General features: G+C 36.8%; 1 protein-coding gene across 1 annotated transcript in view; it reads left to right on the top strand.

Moving 5' to 3' along the window:
- Window positions 1-26,823, top strand: part of DENND5A (DENN domain containing 5A) — a 73,534-nt gene that overhangs the window by 30,786 nt on the left and 15,925 nt on the right. Inside the window, 14 exon segments of the mRNA XM_032223077.1 lie at window positions 319-393; window positions 396-468; window positions 3,330-3,423; window positions 9,082-9,100; window positions 9,103-9,126; window positions 9,129-9,210; window positions 11,241-11,249; window positions 12,102-12,169; window positions 12,172-12,245; window positions 12,882-12,986; window positions 18,708-18,792; window positions 20,173-20,257; window positions 21,756-21,884; window positions 25,989-26,110. Of these exon segments, the coding sequence (XP_032078968.1) occupies window positions 319-393; window positions 396-468; window positions 3,330-3,423; window positions 9,082-9,100; window positions 9,103-9,126; window positions 9,129-9,210; window positions 11,241-11,249; window positions 12,102-12,169; window positions 12,172-12,245; window positions 12,882-12,986; window positions 18,708-18,792; window positions 20,173-20,257; window positions 21,756-21,884; window positions 25,989-26,110 (1,044 nt within the window).

The raw sequence follows: 26,823 nt of genomic DNA, 5'->3' as shown, positions 1-26,823 counted from the left end.
TCTGTGTAATCCACTTTCTGTTGCTCGTATTCTACTAACAATACATAGTGTAATGACATAAAGTCAGGATGCAAGCAAATTACATTATCAAACAGTTGAGAAAAATGATGTAGGGTCAATGTGTTTTAACGAACTACTGCATGCAATATAATTGTATTGAGACACTCCTTTTATGTATTTGTGCAGAATATGTATTTCTAGCAGTAATGTCCTAATTCATATTTTAGGATTTAGATTTTCATTCTTTTATTTCACAATTTAACATCAGCTATGCTAAATAATAATATGATTCAATGTTTATTTCCCCCTCCCTCCCAGAAAAAGCTATCGAGTTAAGACTGGCAAAAATAGACCATACTGCAGTCCTTCCTCATTTATTAGATATGAAGATTGGACAGGAAAATATGAACCTGGCTTTTTCCCCAAGCTACAATCCGATGTACTTTCAACGGGACCAGCAAGCAATAAGTGAGTATTTTGTATTGCTGTATTAATATGACATAGGTGACTGAATTGGCTTCTGCTGATTGACTTGCAGTAATTCAGTGTGTTGATGTGGTGGGATCAGAGGTGGTATTCAGCCAATTCTGACAGGTTCTGGAGAACTGGTAGCAGAAATTTTGAGTAGTTCGGAGAACCAGCAAATATCACCTCTGGCTGGCTCCGCCCCCAATCTATTTGCTGCCTCCCAAGTCCCAGCTAATCGACTGTATTTAAGTATTAAGTATTTAATAAATTTATAGGCCGCCCAATCCCGAAGGACTCCGGGCGGCTTACAGAAATACAATTTTTAAAAAAATAAAGAATTAAAAATAGAGAAAAAAAACAGATTAAAACAGATTAAAAGATCACTTCATGCACTCAAACTAGGTGGGGCTGGACCTCATTCATGAGGTCAACAGCCCCAGGCCTGCCAGAATAGCCAGGTTTTGGTAGCCTTTCGGAAGGCCGTGAGAGTGGGAAGGGTCTGGATCTCTGGGGGTAGATCATTCCATAGGGTCGGAGCGGCCACAGAGAAAGCCCTCCCCCGGGGAGCCACCAGACGGCATTGTCTGGTCGACAGCACCTGGAGAAGGCCCACCCTGTGTGATCTTATCGGCCGTTGGGAGGTATGCAGCAGAAGACGGTCTCGCAGATATCCGGGTCCTAGGCCATGTAGGGCTTTAAAGGTAATAACCAGCACCTTGAAACGCGTTTGGAGACCGATAGGAAGCCAGTGCAGCTCGCGGAGGATAGGTGTAACATGGGTGATCTTGGTACACCCAATATCGCTCGCAACGGCTGCATTCTGGACCAATTGTAGTCTCCGAACACTTTTCAGGGGCAGCCCCATGTAGAGCGCGTTACAGTAGTCAGGTCTTGAGGTGATGAGGGCGTGAGTGACCGTTTGAAGTGCTTCCCGGTCCAGGTAGGGCCGCAACGGGTGCACCAGGCAGACCTGGGCAAAGGCCCCCCTGGTCACAGCTGACAAGTGATGTTCCAATGTCAGCTGCAGGTCCAGGAGGACACCCAGTTGCGGACCCTCTCTGAGGGGTGTAGAGTTTCACCCCCCAGGCTTAGGGATGGAATATCTGGACTGTCCTTGTGGGGCAACATCCACAGCCACTCGGTCTTGTCAGGATTGAGTGCAAGTTTGTTCCTCCCATCCAGACCCTGACAGCTTCCAGGCACTGGCACATCACTTCCACCACTACACTGAGTTGCATGGGGCGGAGAGATACAATTGAGTATCATCCGCATAGTGATGGTATTTAAATCCCGTGCCGCGAATGATCTCACCCAGTGGCTTCATGTAGATATTGAATAGGAGGGGGGACAAGACCGAGCCCTGCGTCACCCCATATTTAAGGGGCCTAGGGGTCGACCTTTGTCCTCCAACCAACATGGGCTGAGACCTGCCAGAGAGGTAAGAGGAGAACCACCGTAAAACAGTGCCTCCCACTCCCACCTCTTCCAGCCGTCGCAGAAGGATACCATGGTCGATGGTATCGAAGGCCGCTGAGAGGTCAAGGAGCACCAGGATAGAGGAATGTCCTCTATCCTGGCCCGCCAGAGATCATCGGTCAACGCGACCAAGGGTGATTTCGGTGCAGTATCCAGGCCTGAAACCAGACTGAAAGGAGTCTAGAAAGGAGTCTGGGTCTTCTTTTGTTGCCCTGCACAGGAGAATAGAGCTGGAAAGCAAGTTGGTGTGGTGGGGAGAGAATGGGATGTTACAATATCCTTCCCCTGCCACGCCCACCAAGCCAACGCCCACAGAACCCGGTAGTAAAAAAAATTGAATCCCACCATTGGGTGGGATGTAGTCTGGATTCCCAGGAGGGATGGTCTACATTCCAGAGGGCAAAGAGGCAGTAAAGCATGAAAAATTTGGTTAGGAGAAAGACTAACGATTCCCAGAATACATCTATAGTGTTGCAAATAGTAGCTTTAGTTTGGCAAGTCTATAAGTGAGAAACAATAAAAGAAAACTTCCCAGAACTAGCTCCACAATAAAGGAAACTCCCGAGTTCCATGTTCTTTTTTGATTCTTACGACCCGACAATCATAGCATATGATCATCTGTATCCAGGTGAAAAGGAGGAGCAGCCAATTATGAAACCTGTGGTCACTGCAAAAGTGCCTGGGGAATGCTGATTTCCTTCTATGTTTTTCTCTCTCAGACGTCCTCCTTTAATATTTCACAAGGTGCAAAAAATAAAGAACAGAGAGAAAGAGAGAGTACCTGTTCTTCTGGAGTCTGTATAGAATTTAGTTGCTGTTTCACAGCTGCGTAAAAGAGGTTTGTTCTCTGTCAACCGGCTTTGATACAGCTGATGAGGGAAAGTTTCACCCTAAGTCAGTTTGGAATAAAATCAACTCTCCTATTCTGTTGCCCTGCTGTCACAACATACCATCACAACTCATTTGACCCAGTTTAAGTGTGTTATGCAAATGCAGACATTGTCTAGAAAATGAAATGTTTATTAATTAAAATGTAAACATTTAGGAATTGTAATTAAAGTAGATTTTAAAAGTTTAGGTTTTCACTGGGGAAAAGCAAACAAAGCATACAAGCAAGTCTCATTCCCTTTAAAAGTTAAACAACAGCAAGCATCTCACAGTCAAACATAGTTCAATTTATATGGATGAACAAAAAAAAAGATACCTTAATTATTTTCTCCTGTGTTTGACTCCGTAGTTCCACATCATAGTTTTCACTCTTATTAGCATACTTGGTGCTGACGACATGTTGACAATTAAACTTGTATTACTATTAGCACTTCCAGATAGGGATGAATATATTTGTATCTAATGTACCTAAAAGAATACCACTTTTGATTTTCTAGATGGACCAAACGCAATGCACCTGCACAGTGGAGGAGGAAAGGACAGACAGAAACAGACACAGAACACCTGCGTCTTGACAACGATCAGAGAGAGGTAAAAACTGTTCTGTTACATTATCCAGCTATAGAATAAACATTTTCTATAAATAGTAATGCAATTTTTCCTGATTTTGTTCTACCCCCCCCCCCCAAAAAAAAAGGAAAAATACATTCCAAAGCTTTAAAATTATGTTATTTAGTCAGGAGAATGATTGATATATGGCTTTGATTCCTTCAGGGTGGGCTTTAAATTTTTTAGCAACGGGTTCTCTGCCCGGTTCCTGGATGGACGTGGCCATGGGTGCATAGCCTAGTCTGCCTCCTGCACAATGGTAGAGGGGTGTTTTCACCCTCTCCGGGCTCCAGAGGCTTTTCTTGAGCCTCTGGGAGGGCAAAAATTGTCTCCACTGGCTCCGGAGGCCTGTTTTTTCCTCTCACTGAGCCTCCGTTGGGCCCTGTACTTACCTGGCATCTCAAACGGGCCGCATGGGGACTCCTGGGAGGGGAGGGGCAGGGTGGATAAATCATATAAGATAGATATGAAGAGAGCAAGAGAATGTAAAGAGGTTTCCCTTTGCTTTGCTATGTTCAGCCAGCCCTTGATTGTATAATCATATCAGAATGTGGTTTATACTATATACAGAAGTTACAGGAAAAACAGACTGAAGAACAGAGTGGTTCAGAAGGAAAGGGAACTAGAGAAATAAGTGTATGATCCTTATTTCTACTTATGCAATGTAGATTAATACAATCAGTAATCTACAGGTGGTTACTAACAAACTGGAGGCTATGTTCATTCTGAATGCTCTCTGAAGCAATGATCATTAAACCATATACTTACATATTTTGGACATTTTTTTACCAGCAGGATGATGGACTAGAAAAAATATTGTGCTTGGTAAGGTTAAGTAGAAAAGAATAACAGAATGAATAAGGTGAATGAATATATCAAAGAAATAATTGGAATTCTTTGGAGAACTATAGATTATTATCAGAAATAAATCAAGAAGGAGGTATTTTGTCCATACTGTTACTAGGAGTCAAACCCGCCACGATACCTAACTGAATTATGAGATGGGATATTCTTTTACCTAAATGTTTGGGCTAAAAATTGCCTATATTAGTTGTCAAAAATCAGTCATGTGGCTACTTTCCATTAAACAATTATTATCTATCATGAAAATACATTGAAACTCAATTTACCAAACCATGATACAATAAACTTTGTAGGCAATACATCAAATTTCACAAACATTTTTAACAATTGCTCAATCATGTCAATTTAAATCATTTGTAAAATGACACCATCATACAAATGATACAACTACATAACTTTTATTAGTCTTAGATTGTAATGGTTAATTGGTATCATGACATCATTACACTTGCAGATGATATAAATTGTTGTGATCACATGTTATAATTTAGCAGACAACTGAGAAATAATGGATATCCAATCCGCTAACCTGGTCTATTAAATCAAGGTTTCACTGTACTCTAAAGGTACTGAGCAAAAGAAAAAGAAAAAAAATCAATGTGATATAAATGATAATAGTTTTAAAGGAAAATAATAATTTCTGGAGTAGAATTATTCATAAAACTGTGATTTACATTTCTGATTTTCAATTTTTTAACTGTGCTATACATTCATGTAACAATTATATTCCTTTATCTTGTTAAAACTTCTGTTAATTGTACATTATATTGCATCATTCTTTTTACTACAAAGACATGAAGTATCGTAAATCACCTCTATCCTGTTCTTGCATATGAATATTTAAAATTTTATTCTGATCATCATGCTTCTACTTAATATCCGTTATTTGATTTTTGATTTATATAGTAGTGTGTTATTTTGCTATCTTTTTATCTCATCAGCAGCTAGATTTTCTTTTGAAAATGTCAGCTGCTATTATATTTAAACATAAACCTGCAAAATTGGTTTTAGGTACTCTATTAAATCTGTGTCACTATTTATTCTGGTTTGTTTATGTCTGTATCCATATAGCAAAATACTGAATATATATGTGTACTAGACAAAATTACATACACACAAACACTGTTTCATAGAATTCCAATATTTATAGAAACTGGTTTGAAAAAAAATTCTTTCTTTAATCCAAATACATTATGTATATAGCATAAATTTAGCATAATTTTGGTCATGTTATCTGTCTATCTCACAAATGAGTACTGTGCAGTGTATTATTTAGGACATTCTGGCTGAGCTCTTTGGGTGATAGGATATCCTACACCTCTGCTTGTGTATATGCCCTATCTCCTGATTTAAGACAGTTTCCTTTGACAATGCATTTTGCTAGAAGACATTGTGGATTACATTATCATACTACTATGGAAGATACTATAGAAACCTTCAGTTTTTACAACATGCAGTAGCTCGGGGTAGTTATAGGTAGATATGCTAATTCATCCTTGTAACATTAATGCTACTGAGTTACATTGATTGCTAGTTACCTTCCAGGTACAATTGTCACCTTCTTGCCACCTTTAAAGCCTTACATGGATGGAGCCTGAAGTGCATTGTTGTGGGTCCCTTCAAATAGTGGATACAATTATGAATCACTGGTTGCCAGAGCCTCTCACTATAGGTAGGGCCTCAATTGGTTCAGCAGGTGACGGTAATGTTGGAGAAAAGCTTCCCTACTCATGGTTCAAATTGCACATCCTGTAGTGAGTCAGAACTTCCAGTGAGTCAGGAACAACTGCTCCATCAAGGGGAATGCCCCCTCACCAAGGTTAAAATTAGAAGCTCACAAGACAGATAATTTCTGGACCGAGCAACTCATATTTCGTAGGGTACCACCTCAGCCTTTTCCAATCCATTTCAGCACTTACAGTCTCAGGACTTCTGTGACACCTCCAATTAGTGTCAAGTGGAGATACACTACTGAATAACATCTGCATAGTGACAGTATCTAATCCAAAACTGATATACATATACATATTAAATTTATATACATTTTAAATAGTAGAGATGATTAAGCCTTTTGACATCTTGCAGGAGAGCCCCCACAAATATTTTTTATCAGCACTATGAAACATCATAAAGCATGTTCCGAATTCCCAGCACTCACAAGCATTACAGAAGGAAATGAAGATGCTGAAGATCATCATGAGGTCCAAAAGGATTAGAGGATCACAGTACCTCTCTCCAAGTTTTGATGAATTTTATCTTCCAGAATTATCAAAGTTATTTCCATCTCTGAACTTGACTGAAGAGGGGTTAAATTTATTTATTAATCAAATTTATATAGCTGAAAGCTGACTTGGGGCAGCATGCTACAAACAGATAAGTCATATATAAAAAACAAGAAACAAAAAAATATCCTCCCTCTATGGCTCTGTGTAACTGAAGCCCCACCACCTTCTCAACAACCCCTTATGAAGGTGCTGCACCACTGCCATCTTCAATTCATGAAGCATAATTCTCTTTTATGAAATGCTGACCACTTACCCAATCAAACTACTCAGATCTCTTCCCCAAGTCACAAAAGAGAAGCATTTCGCAAGGGGCAATGTCATGCTAGAAAAGTACTGTGCTCACTACTCACCAGAGTCCACAAGCTGAAATAATCCAATACCACATTAAACAGCATCAGTCCAGTCACCCTTTGAATGCAATTCATGCAGCCGAAAGAGGTGAGACCTAAGACCTTTTGCCATATTTGTAACATGTGCACATGCATCACAGTGGCCCTATGACATTCTGTGAACACCTTTTGCAACCTTCTGACAACAAAATCAATGAGGAAGCCAGATTTACTTAACAACCATGTTATTAACTTAACCTCTATAGTGATTCACTTAACAACTGTGGCAAGAAAGTTCATAAAAGGGGACAAAGCTCACTTAACAATTGTTTTACGTAACAATGAAAATGTTGGGCTCAATTGTGGGTTTAAAGTTAGGGACAACCTGTATTAATAAGCACCTTAAAGGTACAAAGGTTAAGATGCTGGCTTGTTGGCTGGTATACAGCATCTTAACTAAATCTTATATCAGCCCTACAACTTTATGAATATCCTAGTGGCATTCACACCAGGAAATGATCTGACCATAGCAAAGGACTCACCAGCAACATCCTCATATTCAGATCACTATCAAATTATTCTGAGGTTAAACCAAAATCCAGTTGAACTAACTATTGGTGTCAGACCAGCAATGGTGGGGCGAGCATGAGGTTACCATGGAAGCCATGGATTCCAGGCCTTCCTAGAACCTCATCTCAGAGCATAGAGATTTATATCTTCAAGCGCAATAGTAGGAGAATTACATCAAAAATCAGGAAGCCCATCAGCATGAAGAACAATACACAAGTAGAATCTTTCAACTTATACCAGCTTACACATATCATCAGAAAAGTAGCAATTCTGATAACTGTAAATCTATCATTCATTGCCCAACACTAAGTTGCTTCACCACTGTTATGCTACCCAAAACCTAGCATGACAGATCTCTGAGAGTGTTAAATTTCAACCTTCACCTAACAATCTTTTAGTAATATATGCTAGCTCAGTCTATCCACTACTACTTTGTGGATAAATGTAGATAAATTACAGGTAAACCTAGAATTCACTAACAACTGATTTTGAGTTAAATTGAGGCCAAAATCAACAGCAATCTATCCTTAAGGCTCTAGGAATGAGGCAGCTGGGCTACAAATAGGGACCAGCACCAGACTGCAGGACTCTCCTTCCTTCTAATGGCTCATTCAGTGATCTCTACTCCTACCATATCTTGCCTGACTCCATCTACTTTGGAGCCCTGGCCAGCTGCGCAGCCTCTTTGACCCCATATACAGATATCTCCTGTAATAGTGCCTCTTGGTTTCTGCAGCATTTTTTGACTTGCCCTTTGTGATTTTCCCTCAAGCAAGAGCAGAGATTTCATTTCAATAGCTTGTTCTTTGGGTGGCAGCTACTACCCATCTAGAATGCTAGCTGACAAGGTCCTGCCCTCATCAAAAAGAGCTAGGTCTTTACTATTTTACAGCTTTGTGGCTTAGACATTTCTCTTACCAAATATTTACTAAACTGCAACATGATCACATATTTTTCAACAATAAGCTGGAAATCAGGGTAAGAATTAGTGAAGCCTTTGGAAGTAGAAAACTGTCTTTTAGTTTCTATTTTTTACTTACTTGCCCTCTATAAGTGTACTTATTAGTCACCCATTTGTGTGATGCACAGAATCATTGCATAGAAGAACATGTTGCTTACTGCAATTGTACGTTGTTGACACATTATCTGCGCATTCACACAACCCACCCTCTATCCTCTCACAGGCAATCATTCCCTTAAGGGTCTACATCAGCTAATGAAAGGCATGAGGTACCTTCTTAGCATTTTCATACATATAGGGGTAGAATATCCTTCCTCTAAAAACAGCTCAGCTCTCAATGACACATTGCACAGAAGGCCACTGGAAGAACCTCAGTTACAGGTGTGTAACACCTTACTGTGCTATTTCAAAACATAAGAAACATAATTCTGTAACAGTGAGAAAGTATTACTTTTGCAGTGAAATGTACCATAATTACAGTCAGGCTATTTAAAACTGAGTGGGAACATTAATTAAAAATATTATTTGCAATCCATCATAAAATGTAGTCTTGTTTTATGAGATATATTTTGCTTTCTTGTTAAATTAAGAATATATCTTTATATCTCTTTTGTGCTCTTTTCTTCTATAGAAATACATCCAAGAAGCTCGAATTTGGGCAGCACTATCCGCCAGCCCAATTGTCTAATCTGTCACCATCAGTAATTGCCCAGACCAATTGGAAATTTGTTGAAGGATTGCTGAAAGATGCCGAAATAAGGTATGATATCTTTCTTGACAATATTGTTTCTAGTTCTGCTATTCAGAGCAGTCAAATAGCTGGACATTATAGTAGATTATTTCTCATAATACTGATATCCTTTGATGTAACATCTTCACACCAATGAGGTAGAACTGATCATTTAAATGAATACAAAATGTCCCTGATTGGGATGGAAATGAGTCTGTGGATTAGGACATTCTGCTAATGTGATTATTCTAATCATGGAATATTCTAATAACATACAGTTTTCTCCATATTTTAACTTCAATTTTTAGACTCAAATGCACAAGTAGTATAATACTACTAACGTGATATGATGAATAGGAACAACTTCAGAAAAAGACCACTAATTAATGTTCAGTTTTTACTGACAATGCCAAAATCAGATACCACTATATATATATATATATATATACTATCCATTTCTGTTGTCCCATTTCTGACTCTACAAAATACAATGAGCCTTCCAGAATAAAATTAATGTGAAATATCTTCTGCCTAAACAAAGAAGCATATGAAACATAGCTATATCTTATGATTTAAGTCACATTTTCTGTTCTATACAAGCAGTGATCATAAAAAGACTTGGAGTGGTTTAGTGATTGCTATTTTTGTTAACCATGATTTTAAATCTAGATTATAATACATAACTGCCCCAAATATGTTCCATTAATATTGTGTCTTATATATTACAGTTCCTTATTCCATATATCCCTATAATCTTGAATATTTAATTTGGTTTATTCCAACACCTTTATAATAATAATTATAAGCTTTTTAGCAAACAATTGTTGCATTCATCTTCTCCAGTAACAAAAATTCACCATGTGAACATGTCCCAAAGGTGCTTTTCAAAAGGCAACTGAACTTCCTTTGTTTTTTTAAAAAAAACATTTTGCTTCTCACCCAGAAAGTTTCTTCAGCTTTGACTGAATGGTGGGAATGGAAGGATTTATATTCTTTGTAGTCATCCGTGCTAACCTTCAGAGTGCTAACACCAGTTGACTACAAAAAAATATAAATCCTTCCATTCCCCATCATTCAGTCAGAATTGAAGATTTTCAAGAAAAAGTTCAGTTGCCTTTGAAAAACACATCTGGGATAACCATTGACCTGGATGATTGAGAATCTCCATAGGTACCATGTGAACATCTGCAGTCCACAGGATTTCGACAAAAAGCTTCATTTGTTTCAAATGTGAATTCCCATAGTGTACATTCATTTAAGTCATCATCATCAAGGCAGTATTGTTGTGCTATTTGTACTATTCCATATTTTGTCTGTTTATAGGCTAATTAGGTAGGTTAAGAATAGTATAGTGATTAAATCTGTTACCAAACATTTCTGCTTCCTGGGGCAACTGCAAAATATTCTGCAGGGTCAGATTTTTCTTAGGCTCTTTTATTGGCATTCTCTGATAAAACATGAAACTGGAAAAGCATATTCATGAATCCTAAAAAAAGGAAGATTTGTTTAACAATTTCTGAGTGAAAAATGTTTCATTGTAGAATGCTAGCAACGGGATTACCTTAAAAAGTGAAGTATCAGAAAGCATCCAGCTCTTCTATTTTGCTGCAGTGAAATTTTATTCTCTTGGTATTTTGATGTAACAACAGTTTCAGGTATATCTCCACATGTTAACTCCTCCACAGACAGTTTATGACTAGCCCTCCATAATCAGTGTAATAAATGATTCCTATGGAAAAACTAGGAACAACAACAGCAGCAACCACAAAACCCCTTTAAACTGTAGAACAGCAGGCATCAAACCCGACCTGACCTTAGCCTCAGATTTCTATTCTAGCAGTCTGTTAAAAATTCACTGTTAGGAAAAAGAAAAAATCCTTAGTGTGTTTGGCTGCTCCTCTCTTTCACCAAGAGTATCTCTGGCTACCCAGATTTTCTACATGAAGAGTGGATAATTCAGCTTTTATCAAGTGAAGAAGGTATGTCCCCTTTAGAGTTACTTTTGAGATAATGATCCATGCAAATAGACAAAGACTAGCTTGCCCAATGGAAAATTCTAGGACAAGTAGGTATTTCAATTAGAAAAATGAAACACATTGTTCATATTGTTTGATATATTGTTTGTCTATCTAAGGGTTTGATATGTTGCAGAAATTCAGAGGTAATATAATTCTCTTTTCTGAATTCATGTACATCAGATGAACTGTATAGCTTAGGCATTTCGAAGATAGCGTGCTAATGTTTTAGATTCCTCTACTTTTCCTTTACAAATGATCATACTTTTAACATTTATGGATAAAAAGGGAGAACCTCCAATATCTCACACATATGTAAGCACATTATTTTAACCTACCGGTATTGAGCAGGATGTAGGAAAGTTTCTTATATAATGAAAACTTTTCCCCTTTGATTTCCCTTTTTGGAAACACATACCAATCATGATATTCTATGGATTTCCTAGTGCTCAAGAGTGGCTTTTAGCAGATATTGAAATACAACAGGAAGAGTATATACTTCCTCCTTGTTGAGATTCAGCTCCCTATGTATTATACTTAGCAATTTTCTTGCTTGTTATTCAAATAATGCAGAACGGATGCTGTGGGTTAGCACACATACCAAATGAAAGCAGATATAAATGATAAATCATAGCAGAAAAAATACTGAGTCAATCAAATATTTTAATTTTTTTTTTGGCAGATGAATGTTTACAGCAGATAAGTAATCAGTACTGGCAAAGTGTGATAATGGAAAAAAAACTTGGTGATTTTATATCTATGAAATATAGTATATTTCATACTGTAATCAGTTCAACAACTAATTGTATTGCTGCTTATTTAGCTCATTTGAGGTAATAGATGATTCTGACTTTTTCAAAAGCAGTCATAACTTTTGCATGTGCTTTCTATTTTAAAAGACAAAAGGATGCTTGTGGAAAAAATGGGCCGAGAAGCAGTAGAACTTGGTCATGGTGAGGTGAACATTACAGGGGTGGAGAAAACACATTGATAGCCAGTCTCTGTGATCTTTTGGAAAGAATATGGAGCCACGGACTTCAAGTGAAGCAGGTAAGAAATGTACTTTTAGGGATATTTAATGCTGATTACACTTTTTATAGGCTTTGAGATATTAATATAATGAGAACTATTTATATAGAGTTGGATCCAGAAGAGGCTGCCATGAACAAAAAAGATATAGTCATCAATACTTGCAGATTTTCCATTACTCTTCCACCTTCCAATATCACTGACTTATTCTTCAATGAGTTCCCTAAATATTCAGTGCAGATTTTTTAGAGCATTCACAATGCACAGAGAAAAGGCTGAACTGATAAAAATGTGTTTGTAAGACCCTTTCTTTGACCAGAAATCTACTTGTAGTAATTTTGGATCCAACTCTATCATTCCTAATTGGTTTTTTTCTGACAACTTTACTGTGAGCTTTAACTAGAAGATGATAAAATGAATTTGTTTCAGAAATACCTGTTTTAGAGAAAGAAACTGCAGATTTTCTCTGTAAACACCTTGTTGATTATGCATGAATACAAAGTTAGAGCAATACATTTGAAATAAAAAAACATTAAAAAATATTTTTGGTCATTCAAGTAGGGCTCCCTTTGTCTGAATCCACTTCTAAATTGTAATAGTTTCTGTGTGTGAAGGATATGCTGTCTGACTTTTCCCTTCCGTTTATATGCTGCATAGGATAGAAGCTGTACTACTTTCATCCTAGAAGATAGAGCATCAGTATACTCTGCTACAACTCAGATTTGGGCTTTTCAGACCACCAAGCGGCCAACCATACATAAGGTTAATTCTTTGAACTGATTGACAATGTTGGCAAACAGTGCTGAACGGTCCTGTTGTGGTAGAGTATTCAGGAATCTGATGGAAGATTCAACAGATCCAGTATTCTTTGCAAAACCAGTTTTGGTTTATACCCATATTAACCTAATTCTAAAATATTTTCCAGAAAGCTATGCCTTTTATAATACTCATGAGGATAGCTTCTTTTAACACCTCATACCATATACAGCTTTTGCCTATTCCCTTGCTAACTGGATCCTTTTTGTTACCTAATTATCACTTTTCTTCATCATTTGTCATTTTTATTTATTATCAAATTATTTTGAGGTGTTTGATCATTGTCAGTTCTGGGATCATTTTCTTTGTTATTATTCCCATGTACATACATATCATTCTTCTCCCTAGGCTTTTGAAAATGTGCTCTTAATCATAATTCCATATAATGTGGCATTCATTTGTTTTCACCTCACACAGTTTTTTGTGCTCTTTTCATGACCCCCGTTCCAGCACTGGGAGTCAGCATACCTGTTGTTCATTGTGTAGGTGTTACATGGAGATGTATTGTTCTCAGGGATATTTGCCCTTATTATATAAAACATATTTTGTATTACTTGCAGTGGTAAATAGCAATTGTAATTATAGAAACCATCAATATTTAAATTAGAATTAAAAACTTGTCCTACCTTGGATTTAAGGCAAGATTGTGAAATCTGGGTTGTAGTGTACCTTAAATAGAAGTATACTAACATCTCATACTTCATTAAGTCAAAATATGCATGAGCCTTTAGTTCACACATACAAGATGGATTAGCAGTAATTAAATTAGAGAATCTCCAGCTATGATGTCTACTTTGGTTTGAATTTAGAAATATTGTTATGCATTACATACAATGCCTACAATATACATACATACAATAATATAGCTTGGAAGTTTGATTAAGATCCTTACTAATTCTGAACTGGTAGCTATTGTTTTAAAATTTGTATAAATATTAGATTTCAATTAGCTAGACATTTCTGAAATTCTATATGTGTAATGAAGAGCTTCCACGCCTGAACCAAAGGCTTTTGCATAATTTGACTTTTACATTGGACAGAAGTAAGCTACATAAATGTATATGTGACTCTGCCAGCTTCTCATAGTCCTACTTTAAAGATAAATACATATAATTAAACTTACGATATAGATGGTATTGCCAAAATTTAAATAGATTCTTAAAATCACTGTACTATCGAACTGTTGTGGAACATGATATTAGATAACAAAGCACATTTAATGAAAACAAAACACATTTTGTATTGACATTAAGCCACAAATTAAAACAATGCAGTATAATACTAGATATGTATCCAACTCCCAGGAAAAAAATTGTGGATATCCATATTCACTCTACCTACTTCTCTTTCTCAGTTGACACCAAGAAGCTGAACATGAATCTTATCATCATCTAAATTAAATTTGAGATTATCAGCTTTTTGGGGAAAGCTTCTGTCTTTGAATTGTTTCCCCAAAATTTTATAACTGTAACAATTGGTACCTGAGCATTTAAAAAAATTATCTTCTTTGTGGTTCCTGTGTATGAATAATGCACCTGCACAGAATCCTTTGTTGGAATTTTCTAGAAAAGAAGCATATTTTTCAGCAGGAGGTGCTCTATTAAGGACTCTACTTCTAGGCATACTTAATCCCTTATTTCCAATTCCTGTTCAACTGTTGTAGAATTCTAATGGTTACTTTTTCTTCTTTTTTCAAAGAAAAACCCTCTCTTAGAGTAAGAGTTGGGGACTATGCCTTCCTCACTGAATTTCCAATATAAATCCACTCAAATACCATGTTTCCTCAAAAATAAGACAGGGTCTTATTTTCCTTTGACCCCCCCAAATGTTGCTTGGGTCTTATTATTGGGGGGGAGGGTTATTGGTTTGAGGTTACTGGGTGACTGCTCTCTTGCAAGCGGGTGCCCGAAGAGCCTGGCACAGCCTCAGGGGCAAATGGCTGTGTTCTGCTGTCACAGCAGTGCAACACAGCACCCATGAGGTGAACACGCTCATGAGCAGCTGCCTGGCAACCCCCCTTTCCAACCGGGCAGAACGCCACTCACCAACCCAGCAATATCCCAAAGGTGCTAAGCCGCGTGGTGCTCTGCCCAGCTGGAAAGGGAGGTTGCACGAGTGCCTGTTCCACCCCAGCTCGTGTGCCTCCCAGCCTCACCATGCCCTGCCAACCTCTCCCTGCAGAGCCAGGGCGCCACCAGGGCTGCGCTGCCCCCACTGGCACCACACTCCAAGCATAACCGGCTTCCAAACTCCGGAGATCTGCTGCCAAGTCTTCCGGCAGTGGCCGCTCTGGGACTAAGCTCTATGGTTGTGGGCTGACTGAGTCTTCCTGCACGGAATATCTGGATTCCAGGCCACTCTTCAGCTCTGGCCAGATATCATGACTGAGCAACAGTTGTCTCTGCTCTCAGTTCCCTTGTTCTAGAGCACAAATAGCAGTCATTTCCATTTTTGTGGGTGTTTGAAGGCATGTAACTTTCCACTAAGAAATCCCCCATTGACTCTCTTTTGTACTTGAACAGAAAGGTGAAAAGCCAACAATAGCAATTTACCTGTGACTTAGATGAAAACAGGAAACTGGCAGAACTCTTGTCAATTCACCTACTAAACAAAGAAAGATAATCATTTTACTAGTTCACTTGTAAACTGTGTTTTAAAGGCCTTATGTTTCGTGTGTGTGTGTGTGTGTGTGTGTTTGTGTGTAAGAGAGAGAGAGGAGTCCTGTACTTTATTGGTCCCTTCTGATCAGCTCTCAACATACAGTGGGTGCACAGGTGAATAAGAACCAGTGAAACATTGCTTTGACACCTGTCCACAAGGACAGAGAGGACCAGGTTTTACATGGTCATGTTTATCTCCTTAGATGGGGTCTACCACAGTGTGATTGAAAGCAGTGAGCAGAGAGGAGGAGGCATTCTGGCAACTCTGTACCAGGGGTGGGTTCTGGCAGTTACTACTGCCTGTTCGCTTGTGGCCACACTGCACACGTACTTGTTGCGCGCTGGGTCCGCATTTTTGGGCTGAAAACTAAATACAAGGAGTTTTAGAAACCATACAATAAATGATAAATATATGTTCAAATTGTCCATTATTTTTAGCTATATTAGCACAATTTTTCTAACAAGATAAATTATACCTACAAAAATATTCAAATACAAATACTAAATGTTTAAAAGTTTAAATCAAAAGTTTGATTTAAAAGTTTCTCTTTAACATAAAAGTTTCTACTTATGATATGTGTGTTCATTGAACAAAAAGTATCAAGGCAAAAAATTCAATTCAATTCAATTCAATTTATTAGATTTATAGGCCGCCGAATCCCGGAGGACTCCGGCGGCTTACAAAGAACAAGAAAAGAAAAGCAAAATAAAAAATAATAATTTAAAAATTCTCCAACACGCATACTTTCTGATCGGGCTGGACCTCACATAATAAGGTCAACGGCCCCAGGCCTGCCAGAACAGACAGGTTTTAACAGCTTTTCTGAAGGCCATGAGGGTGGGTGAGGTCCGGACCTCTGGGGATAGCAGCCACAGAGAAGGCTCTCCTCCGGGGCCCCGCCAGCCGACACTGTCTGGCTGACGGCGTCCTAAGGAGGCCCACCCTGTGGGATCTTATAGGCCGTTGGGAGGTATGTGGCAGTAGGCGGTCTCACAAATACGCTGGTCCTGAGCCATGTAGGGCTTTAAAGGTAATGACCAACACCTTGAATTGCGTCCGGAGACCAATTGGCAGCCAGTGCAGCTCGCGGAGGACAGGTGTGATATGGGTGTATCTCGGTACAACCAATATCGCTCGCGCGGCTGCATTCTGCACTAGCTGTAGTCTCCAAATGCTTTTCAGGGGTAGCCCCCATGTAGAGCCCATTGCAATAATCAAACAAAAAAGTACAGAGCTTAGGAAAAAAAAAAACCAAGAATAAATTAAAAAGAGGAAAAAAATAGAGGTATTTTCATTTGTGGATGTGTAATAAGATTTGTTTTTGTTCTTGGTGTTATTTTTATTCTTAACTGTATTTTTATCTTGCTATTTTGTTGAAGAATAACAGTTTCTATATAAACAAACAAGGAAATATATAAGCTTTTCTCATTTGGCCATATATCTGAGACATTTGCCTTATGGTTGTTCATCTCCTGCTTCCATAAAGATTGGACAGACAATTGGATTGATATAAAATTTCTTTCTGTGAATGGATGCTCTACCTTTCTCTTTTGTTATTAGAAACTGGCTAGGAAAGTTTGCTTCCATGATTATTATTAAGTGCTTGATGTTTTTAGTATAATGGCAGAAATAGGCAGAATAATAATTCACCCATTTGTAAATCAAGTATTTTCTCCACACGTTGAACACTTTTTCTTATGTGATTATTTTGTGTCCCATTACATTATGTTTTAGCTATCTATAGTGATTAGGGCACTCACTTCCAAGTTTTTATTCCTATCTTAATAGAACTTTCTGGGTGGAATTATGACAATGTTCCATATAATTTTATGGAATTACCTTTTATAAAACTATATTACAGTGTGCTCTCTGTATTATATTACAGGAAACCCAAAAATCTAGTAAAGGCTTTGAGATTAACTCAGGACTCTGAACAACCTGAGCATATTGTATAAGGACTTTGGACCAAAATAAAATTTTGAAAGAAATAAAATATAATAGTGGGTATATAAAAAAATAATGTAAACTAAAATTGTAATGATGTCCCTGTCCTAGGACAGAGATAATATTATTGACAAATTTCAAATAGGCATCCTTTCCCCCCTCAAATAATATGCCGAGAATTGTTGTGTTTGTATTACAAAGAATAATAATCCATACTGTCATGTGAAATGTGAATTTACAGTATGTATTATAAAATGACCCCATCACATAGTGTTTAAAAGATTGAGATTGAGAATGAGAATGAATGATTGAGAAAATCACTTTTTAAATAAATTGAATCAGACTTGCTCCTTACATTAATTTCCCTTTGCCAAAAGAAAAAAGATAATAAAAGGTGATAATCCATTTTGTTTGTTTTAAAATGAAGAACAACTTTCTGTATAAAATATGTTATGTGTGTCTGTAGGCTTATAATTCATAGTTTTCATAGTCTTGGTACCGAGTTATCATTTTTATGTTTATACGTTTATAAACCACTAAAAATCTCTTCACTTTGTTAGAGAATATAGACTACTCCCCAAAATATCAGAACAAACATCCCATCAAGATGTCCATTCTGACCACATAGATAAACCATCTCCAGGATGATCTGTCCTCATCTTGGCCCTTCAAGGTTCCCAAACATGCACACATCATGCAACTAAGTCAATCTGTCTTGCTGACCATCCTCTTCTTTCCTTTCACTTTTCCCACCATTGTGGACTTCTTGAGGGAATTGGTGTTTTTGCATCTCAGTCTATAGAATTATTCAAATTGATCTCGAATATGAGCATGGGAATTTTCATAATAGTCTGAAAATCTTTTGAAGTTTATTCCAAAATATGCACACTTGACTTAGAATATATTTTTTCCTCTATAACTGAACTTTATTATCTCGGTTGAATACAGTGGATACTTTTTATGTGATCTTTTTTATAATAAAGTACAGGATATACAATGTGTCATGCTCTGTATTAGTAATTTATTTTATATTTGACAATGAACCTTTTTTTTTAATCTAAGGGGAAATCTGCTTTGTGGTCACACTTGTTACATTACCAAGAAAACAGACAGCGAAAACCTACATCTGGAAGCTTCAGTACCTCAGGTACAGTTGTCTTCCATAAAAATTATGTTGCCATTTTGTACAAGAAAAAAACAAAACAAATATATTTCTTAATTCTAATAAAAACAGAGGTACATAGAAGATATAATTATGTATTTACTTATTGAAAGCTTAATTCTGATGTAAATTCTATTCTCAGGGTAATATTAATTATTCTAGAACAGTGGTTCTAAAACATTTTAGCTTCAAGACTTCTTTACATTCTTAAAAATTACAGAGGACACCAAAGAGCTTTGGTTGTGTGAGTTACATCTACTCACATTTACTGAAATTACAACATTTTTAAAATATTTGTTTTTCTTTGTGAACCCTGTAAGGAGGTGCACAGGAGTCTCTGGACCTTACTTCGAGAACTGTTCTGAAATATAAATATTCTATAATTTATCACCTATAATTATTATTTTAAAATAAATAATTCTTTATGAGAAAGGCACCATCATTGTATTTGAAGTAATATGTTTATATTTTCACTGCATTGTACCTGTTACAAGTTCATTTTAGGATTTTAAAAGTCAAATATATTGGGATGAGTTCAATTATTGGACTAATTGTGGAACATAGAGTTTTAAATGTTAGTAAAAAAAACCTGGAGTTACTAAAGATGTGTTTTGAGTCAAACTGCCTTTCTAGTTCCCTTAAACTGTTTAATTGGCTTGTTTAATTTGTCCAAAAGACTATAATGGTAACCAGTGAAAAGAATATCATAGCATTTGGTACAACCCAAGAGCTAGTTTCTTATGTATAAAATATAGCTTATTTTGAGTCAAGAAAAGTATATATCCTGCATTTCTGCAGTGCCTTTGGTTAATCAGACTTGATTAGCTCATTGTACACATTTGAAATCATACCATAGTATGCACTGGAACTGCACTTCAAAGCCTGCAAACAATTTCAGCTAGCCTCATCACTTATATTGTGACCTCTGCCCCCATTCTCCCCAACTATTATCTATGGCTATGCAGATCCAACTGCATTTTGGAAACCTAATTTAATTGTTCTAAAAGCAAAGTCTGTACAGTATTCATTTTCAAGAATAGTTTTGAAGATTTTTATGTGATAGATTTCAGATCTACTAACTTCCATTCTTAATATTTTTACCATGTTTTCTTGTATCTACCAGCTCTCAGTAGAAGAAACTCAAGGTAGAATAGATTTTTTCAGAAAATATGTCAAATAAGGAAACACAGATCTCTGTTGATCAAGCTATAGGTCTTTTAGAAAAAAACATGCCTTAATATGAGCATTACAACTAATGTAAAATGTGACTATAGGAGCCTATATAAGAATGACTTCAAATGTTCAGAATCAAAGCATTTGCATTTTTTAAACTTTTAATCAAATGTTGGGTAATCTTTACTTTAGGAATTCTTCTAGATGCTGAAAGAAGGAAGTCAGATGCCAATCCAGGAATGTCTCCTTTAAGAGTATCCCTTATCCAGGACATGAGGTTGGATTTTTGAAATCCTAAAGCTCTGATAAAGTTTTAATCATATTTTTAGGACAGCTAAGTTTAAAATATTTCATTTTATTATTTAATTTCACTCTTATTATTTTGATTATATGTTATCATTTTGTATTTAGGCAAGAACCAGAATCTTAAGGCAGTTTATTAAAAAGTATGTACCAGGTATATTCAGTGGAATATAACATTTAGTAAATCAGGTAAAGATTGAAATCTAAACTTCAGCTAATTTGAAAAATGATCTCACTCCAGTTTTGTTAAAATTTCTGCTCTTATTTAAGATCGCTACCTCAGGATCTATTTGTTGTTAGCTTCCTATTGGAGACAATAGCTACTTTAAATAAAATATTTGTTGAATCGTTGTTGAAAAATTCAAACTTTCAAAGACAGTATGAAAATATAGTTTGCTTTAATGTAATATACTCTAAGGAATATTTAAAATTTCAGTACAGTTTCAGAAGATATATTATTAAACATTTTAAGCTTTTGTTAACGTTATCAGGCTAAGACTCACAAATAGAACAATTTGCTTTCATCTGCTGGATCCCGTTGACAATACATGAAGATAATAATACGTCTATAGTCAACCTTAGAGTGACAATGAAATGTAGATTTTGATTTTGTATACCTTTAAGAGACTGAAGAATAAAATAATTACCAAAAATAAAAAATAAATAAAATAAATAATTAAACACACACTATATTTATTGGCTAGATTTGGTGGGGCAGATTAATTCAAAGTTCTACTAACTAATACATAATACAAAACTGGAGTAACCAAGCAAGACAGCTTGTTAGAAGCATCTGCTCTCAGGTCATGTAAGAGTACAGGAATACACAAGGACATGTTTTTACTGGATCAGTGTTACATCCCAGTTCTAAGCTTTAAAGAAGGAATTCTTTTTTCTAACTTCCAGGCATTCTAGCCATGTCAGTATGAACTTCCAGATAGAAACTACATAATTTCTAAGTACATAATATTTATACACTTTCTAGAACATACTTTATTTTCAATATTAAAAACTTGTCTTATCGTGTAGAATTCAAAATTCTAACTCACAGAATATTCTACAAAAAGAAATCAAACCCATTTTTTTAGTATAATTAGCTAAAATCTTAATTTTTAAGAAACAATTCAAAAATTGTCTTAGGTGCAGACACCACTGCCCAAATTTCTCTGGACTATGAAGTTCAGGGGATTGGAAGTTAGAAAAACTTCTTGCAGAAAATGCAAGTCATAGGTGAATTTGGGAAATCTACATGTCACTTAAGTAGAAAAAAAATCCTTTTTTTCTTGGTATGTATTTTTGTTGTATGCATCTTTTATATTCCTTTTACACTTATACATTTCCTATTTTATCTTTATGCTAGAAGAGAAACTACATTTTCTTAATTGATACTATATTATTAATGAATCTATTTCTGTTGCTCAGTAAAAGGTTTGGCAATAACAACAGTATGATCTATTTTGCTTTTCTTTCAGGCATATTCAGAATATAAGTGAGATCAAAACGGATGTTGGTAAAGCTAGAGCTTGGGTTAGGCTCTCCATGGAAAAGAAATTACTTTCCAGACATCTGAAACACCTTCTTTCTGATTATGAACTCACAAAGTACGTTGAAACAATCATTTGCTTAATGGACATGAATCGATTCTTATTTCCTTTTATATTCACTTATCATGCCTTATAACAAAACTAATAGAAACTTAAGGTATACGGTGTGAATTTCATAGTTATATTAAAAGATAATTTTCAAATTAAGATATGAGTTCAAAAATTTAATCTAAGAATTCTATGCCATTATGTATTTCTAAGAATATCTTTTGCAGGCTTAAAGTTTCTTTCTGCTGTTGAAATTGTGCTATTATCTCCAGCTAACAAACACTCCTGCTCTAACTTGGAAGGTTTTTACAAGATTAAGCATAGATTCACAATAAAGTTTATTTTCACTTTTCTCTGGTTGAAGATATACTTCAAAGGGACATCTGTATGCTTTTCTTCTTATCACTCTCTATAAACAGTGAGACCTTGGAGTGCCAAGCCAGGATAATCAGTAAGAAAAGTAAAAGTGTTTCGTTTCAAATACACAAACCTCCAGCCTCTGAGTAGCAGTGTTATTGTTGCAATTTTCTTTGTTTCTTTTTGTATCTTTTTTGTATTTCAAGTTAAAAAAGGGTCTGATTCTTGAATGAGTTAGAAAAACACCCACAGTAATGAAAGAGGAGAATTTTAGTCCATAGGTTACAAAGAATAATAAAAGGGAAAAAATAGAAGAAGAAAACTTAATCCATTCATTTTAAAAGGCTTGCATAAATTCCATCCGTGAACATAGCATTTAAAAAGTAAGATAACCCACTGTCCAAAACCATTCCAAACTTAATTCAGCTGCTTATTTCTTCTGTTCTCCAATTTAAATCAATTTTAAGTTTTTTTATAGGCAGTCTCTTTTAAAACGGTAAAAATTCCTCACCAGCTGGAAACACTTTCTCTTTCCATATCCTTCCATTTTGGAGCCGCCCCAACCTCATCAGCCTTGGCTGGATTTTTTGTCACCGGCTTGAAGAACTTCTCTTGCATCAATCAGGGACTTTGCGATGTCCCTGAGATCAGCAAGACGTATTTTTCCTGTTCACCATCTCTGCAGGACAGTTTAGGTCCGATTGGACCACCCAGCGGCAAAAGTATCAGCTGCGAACTTGGAGCATCGAGACCGCACGTCTGTAGCATTGCGATGTTGGTCCCCCTCCAATTCTATGCCATTATGAATTGGCATGAGAGAAAAAAAAGAAAGCTAAATATAACTTATACCAATCCATTCATTATATCATTTAACCTTGCAACTCATCTTTTCTTCCACCATATCCATACATTGTTCATACTTTGTCTTCTCTTCTTTAAACTTCTCACTTCTCTTCATGACAATCTCATTAATTCTCTCCAGACCTGGCTTTCTTGGTCTTCTCATTCTTTGGTCCAATCTCCCTTCCTTCGTATATTTGTTTTTCAGCTTGATGTTCCTTTTCTATATATGACCAAATAACTTCAAGTATTTCTTTCTCACGATTCAATTTGCATTCAATCCACTTTCATTTAGCATTCATTCATTCTTATCCCAACTCTTCTTTTACCATGCACATCTTTTAGTAACCTAGTCCCACTTTCAACTTTCTCCTGATCTATGCAACTCTCATTTTAATATCTTAAAGTGGGCAGAGTGGACATTTAATATACAACTATCTTACACATTCATATGTAAATAATTTACACAACCAAGAATTATTTTACATACTTGTGTTGTCCACTGTTGAACCATTTTCTGAGTATTTTATTTATTGTTAAAGTATAATTTTTCCTGGGTAGTATATGACAGAGGTAAAGCATGAATGATTTACCTCTGTCATATACTACCCAGGCAAAATTCATACTTTCACAAAATCTATAAGCCTATTAATTTTATTTTAGTTTTCTAAATCAACATATAATGGTTTTGGAAATGTTGAGAAATATTGCAAAAAACCTCTTTTTAATGTCTTTTTCCAGTTTTGGAGGGAATAAAATTATTTTCTGAGATAGATTTATCTAAGAAAAAATATTAATTAGAAGATTTTTTTAAATGAAACTATTCCAGAAAAGGACATATAGATTAGGGCAGAGCAGCGAAATAATTATGGTTAAGTTTAGAACTAGGAACAAAAAGATTCAATGTATTGAGTATCCTAAGCTACAAAACTCAATGAGTGACCTTTGCCTAGCCCCTTTCAGTCCAATCTATTTCTCAGAATAGTTGATGTTATGAAAAAAAATAGGAAGAGAAAGCATTAAATATACTACTTTGAATTCTTGAGTGAAGGCATTCTTTAAATCTACTAAATAAATATTTACTAATATTCAGCACTTTCTTCTCCCATTCTTTTCAGGTAATAGAGGATAAAATTAATTGTGCTTAGCCAAGAGAGTAAATCAATCTACAACAGTGGTCCCCAACCCCCGGTCCGCGGACCGGTGCCGGGCCGTGGAGTACCTGGCACCGGGCCGCGCAGCGGCCGGGGGCCATGATCGCTCTTTTAAATCCGCTCCTCTTAAATGCATTTCTCTCCCCCCCCCTTTGGTCCCACCCTCGGCTCTCTCTCCCTTCCTCCCTCGCCGTCTCCTCCCTTCTCTCTCCCCCCCTCCCGCACCGATCCATCGCCAGGGAAAGAGAGAGTGAGAGAGTGAGAGAGGAGAGAGAGAGGGAGAGAGGGAGGGAGTCAAGAAAACTGTTCCGGCCGCCGCTGAAATGACTCAGTAACTTTTGCGCTTGGATCTGCTTTTTCAAACCTCCCCCAATCATCATCGCCTTCCTTCCCGCCCTGCCGCGCTTGGTCTGGCTCTTTTCTTTTTTTGCTCTCTCCTTGGCTTTTCCTGCTTTCTCCCTGCAATTTTGTCACCCAGATGCATGCTGTGGTTTGCGAGTGCGGCTCGGTTTTATGTGTCCGCTTCTCTCCCTTTCTCTCCACACACCCCCCACCTCCATTTAATTATTTTTTTTTAAAAGAAAGAAAACCGTAGTTCTGCCAATTGCAAAAAAAAAAAAGTGTGTGTGCGTGCATATCTGCCGGCGGGTGTGTGTTTGTGTGGTGTGTGTGTGTGTGTGTGTGTGTGTGTATGTGCGCGCGGAGAGAGACTGGTTGGAAAGGAAGGACAGGACTGGCGGTGTGTGTTTCTGCAGCCCCTCCGGTGGAGGCTGGACTAGCCGTCAGATCTGGTGTTTTTTTTTCCCCTCTCCTTTTTCCGGCAGGTCGTTTTAATCCTTGCTAATTACTTTCTGTTCTTCACTTGCCAGCTTCCTTCCCACCCTCCTTCCTCCTCCTCCCCCCCCCCGGCCAGGTGCGCCTCCCCGCTTTTACTCCCAAACAGTTATATATTTATATATATATTTATTTTCTCTCTCTCCACGGCATTCGCGCGCGCGCGCTCTGTTCTTTGACCGCCGAATGTGGTGGGGAGGGGGAGGGCGGGCAGAAAGGTTGGTCTGGGTTGAGGGTTCAGGATGGTCTTTGAGGAACATAAGTCTGTCCGGGTGGGGGGGGGGCATATTAAAGCACTTTATATTTATGTAATTGTATTTTATTTTGTAAGGCATGTTTAAATACAATAAAATAAAAGTTGTTTAATCAAAACAATCTGATATATAAACAATCAATGTGTCGTCGTGAACAACGCCCCCCCACCCCTGCGCGCGCTCAGCGGGCCACGGTAAAATTATCAAAGGCTGACTGGTCCGCGGCGATAAAAAGGTTGGGGACCACTGATCTACAACTTTCTTGTTCTATTAATTACTATTTCTATTTTCTTTTAAATGGCAGTCTATACATCCTACACCTAGTTAATTCCATTAAATACAACTCTTAAATCTGAATAGAGCATTAATACACTTGCATTGTACATTCCAAATAGTTTCTGATGATACTAAATCTAGGATTGAAATATTTAATGGTTCAAAAGTTCTCAGTATTTAATTTCTTTATCTGGATTTTTACTCTTCAACAATCACATTTGTTCATATTTCTAAAATAGTTTCCATTCTTTAAAAAGAAATATGGATCAAAATTCATATAAAGCATACACAAAATCTAAAAGACTCTAAAACAGAAATCCATTGGTTTAGTTTTTGTCAGTGCAATCTTCAGAACAAAACTTCTATTATAATTATAAAGTGTTTATTTTCTTTGCCAGAAAACTCTACAAGCGTTATGCTTTCCTCCGTTGCGATGATGAAAAAGAACAGTTTCTTTATCATCTCTTGTCATTCAATGCTGTAGATTACTTCTGTTTCACCAATGTTTTTACAACAATTTGTAAGTATAACTTTTTATTATTGGAAAAAATTTCAAATTATCTTGTGGTTCCCAGTTTTCTACAATAAGCTTTTGTAGTTCAGACTCCACTTTGTCAGATCCATGGAATACTATTTTCATGTGATTTGTACATATATACCACTGTAGAGAGCTAAACGTTTTAGAAGAAAAGTCACAGGAAAATGAAATTCAAGAAATGCAGCTTCTAAAAATTATCTTATAATAAAAATAAGCCTATTATTCATAAAGCAATATTAATCTCAACACATTATTCAAATTCTAAACTTTGGATTTCTCAAGCCAGCGAGGCTATAATTATATTTATTTTGAGATGTGATAGAAAATATATTTAACTACTGTAATTGATTTTTATCACTAAGCTAGAAAGAGAGCATTTTCTCTCCCTATGCAGATACTCATATATCCTCAAAGTTTGTTATAGAAAGATGACTTTTTGTGGGAAATGAAAAAAAGGAAAACTACCAAAATGCTTCAGGATACTTAAAATGAAAATTGCTCAGTACAAGACACAGAATGCAATTCAGTAGCTATAGGGTCGTGATGGCGAACCTATGGCACATGTGCCAGGTAGCATGCAGAAGCCTCACTGTGGGCACTCGCGTCATTGTCAGCTGCTATTCTGGTTTCTAGCATGCATGCTGATCTTCACATGTGCCGGAACCCCGAAGACAGGTAGCCGTTGTGTGCATGCA

Source organism: Thamnophis elegans, chromosome 1 (assembly GCF_009769535.1).
Source record: "Thamnophis elegans isolate rThaEle1 chromosome 1, rThaEle1.pri, whole genome shotgun sequence".
Classification (NCBI taxonomy): Eukaryota; Metazoa; Chordata; class Lepidosauria; order Squamata; family Colubridae; genus Thamnophis; species Thamnophis elegans.
Note: the sequence above shows the minus strand (reverse complement) of the source record. Positions and strands in the feature narration are given on the sequence as shown.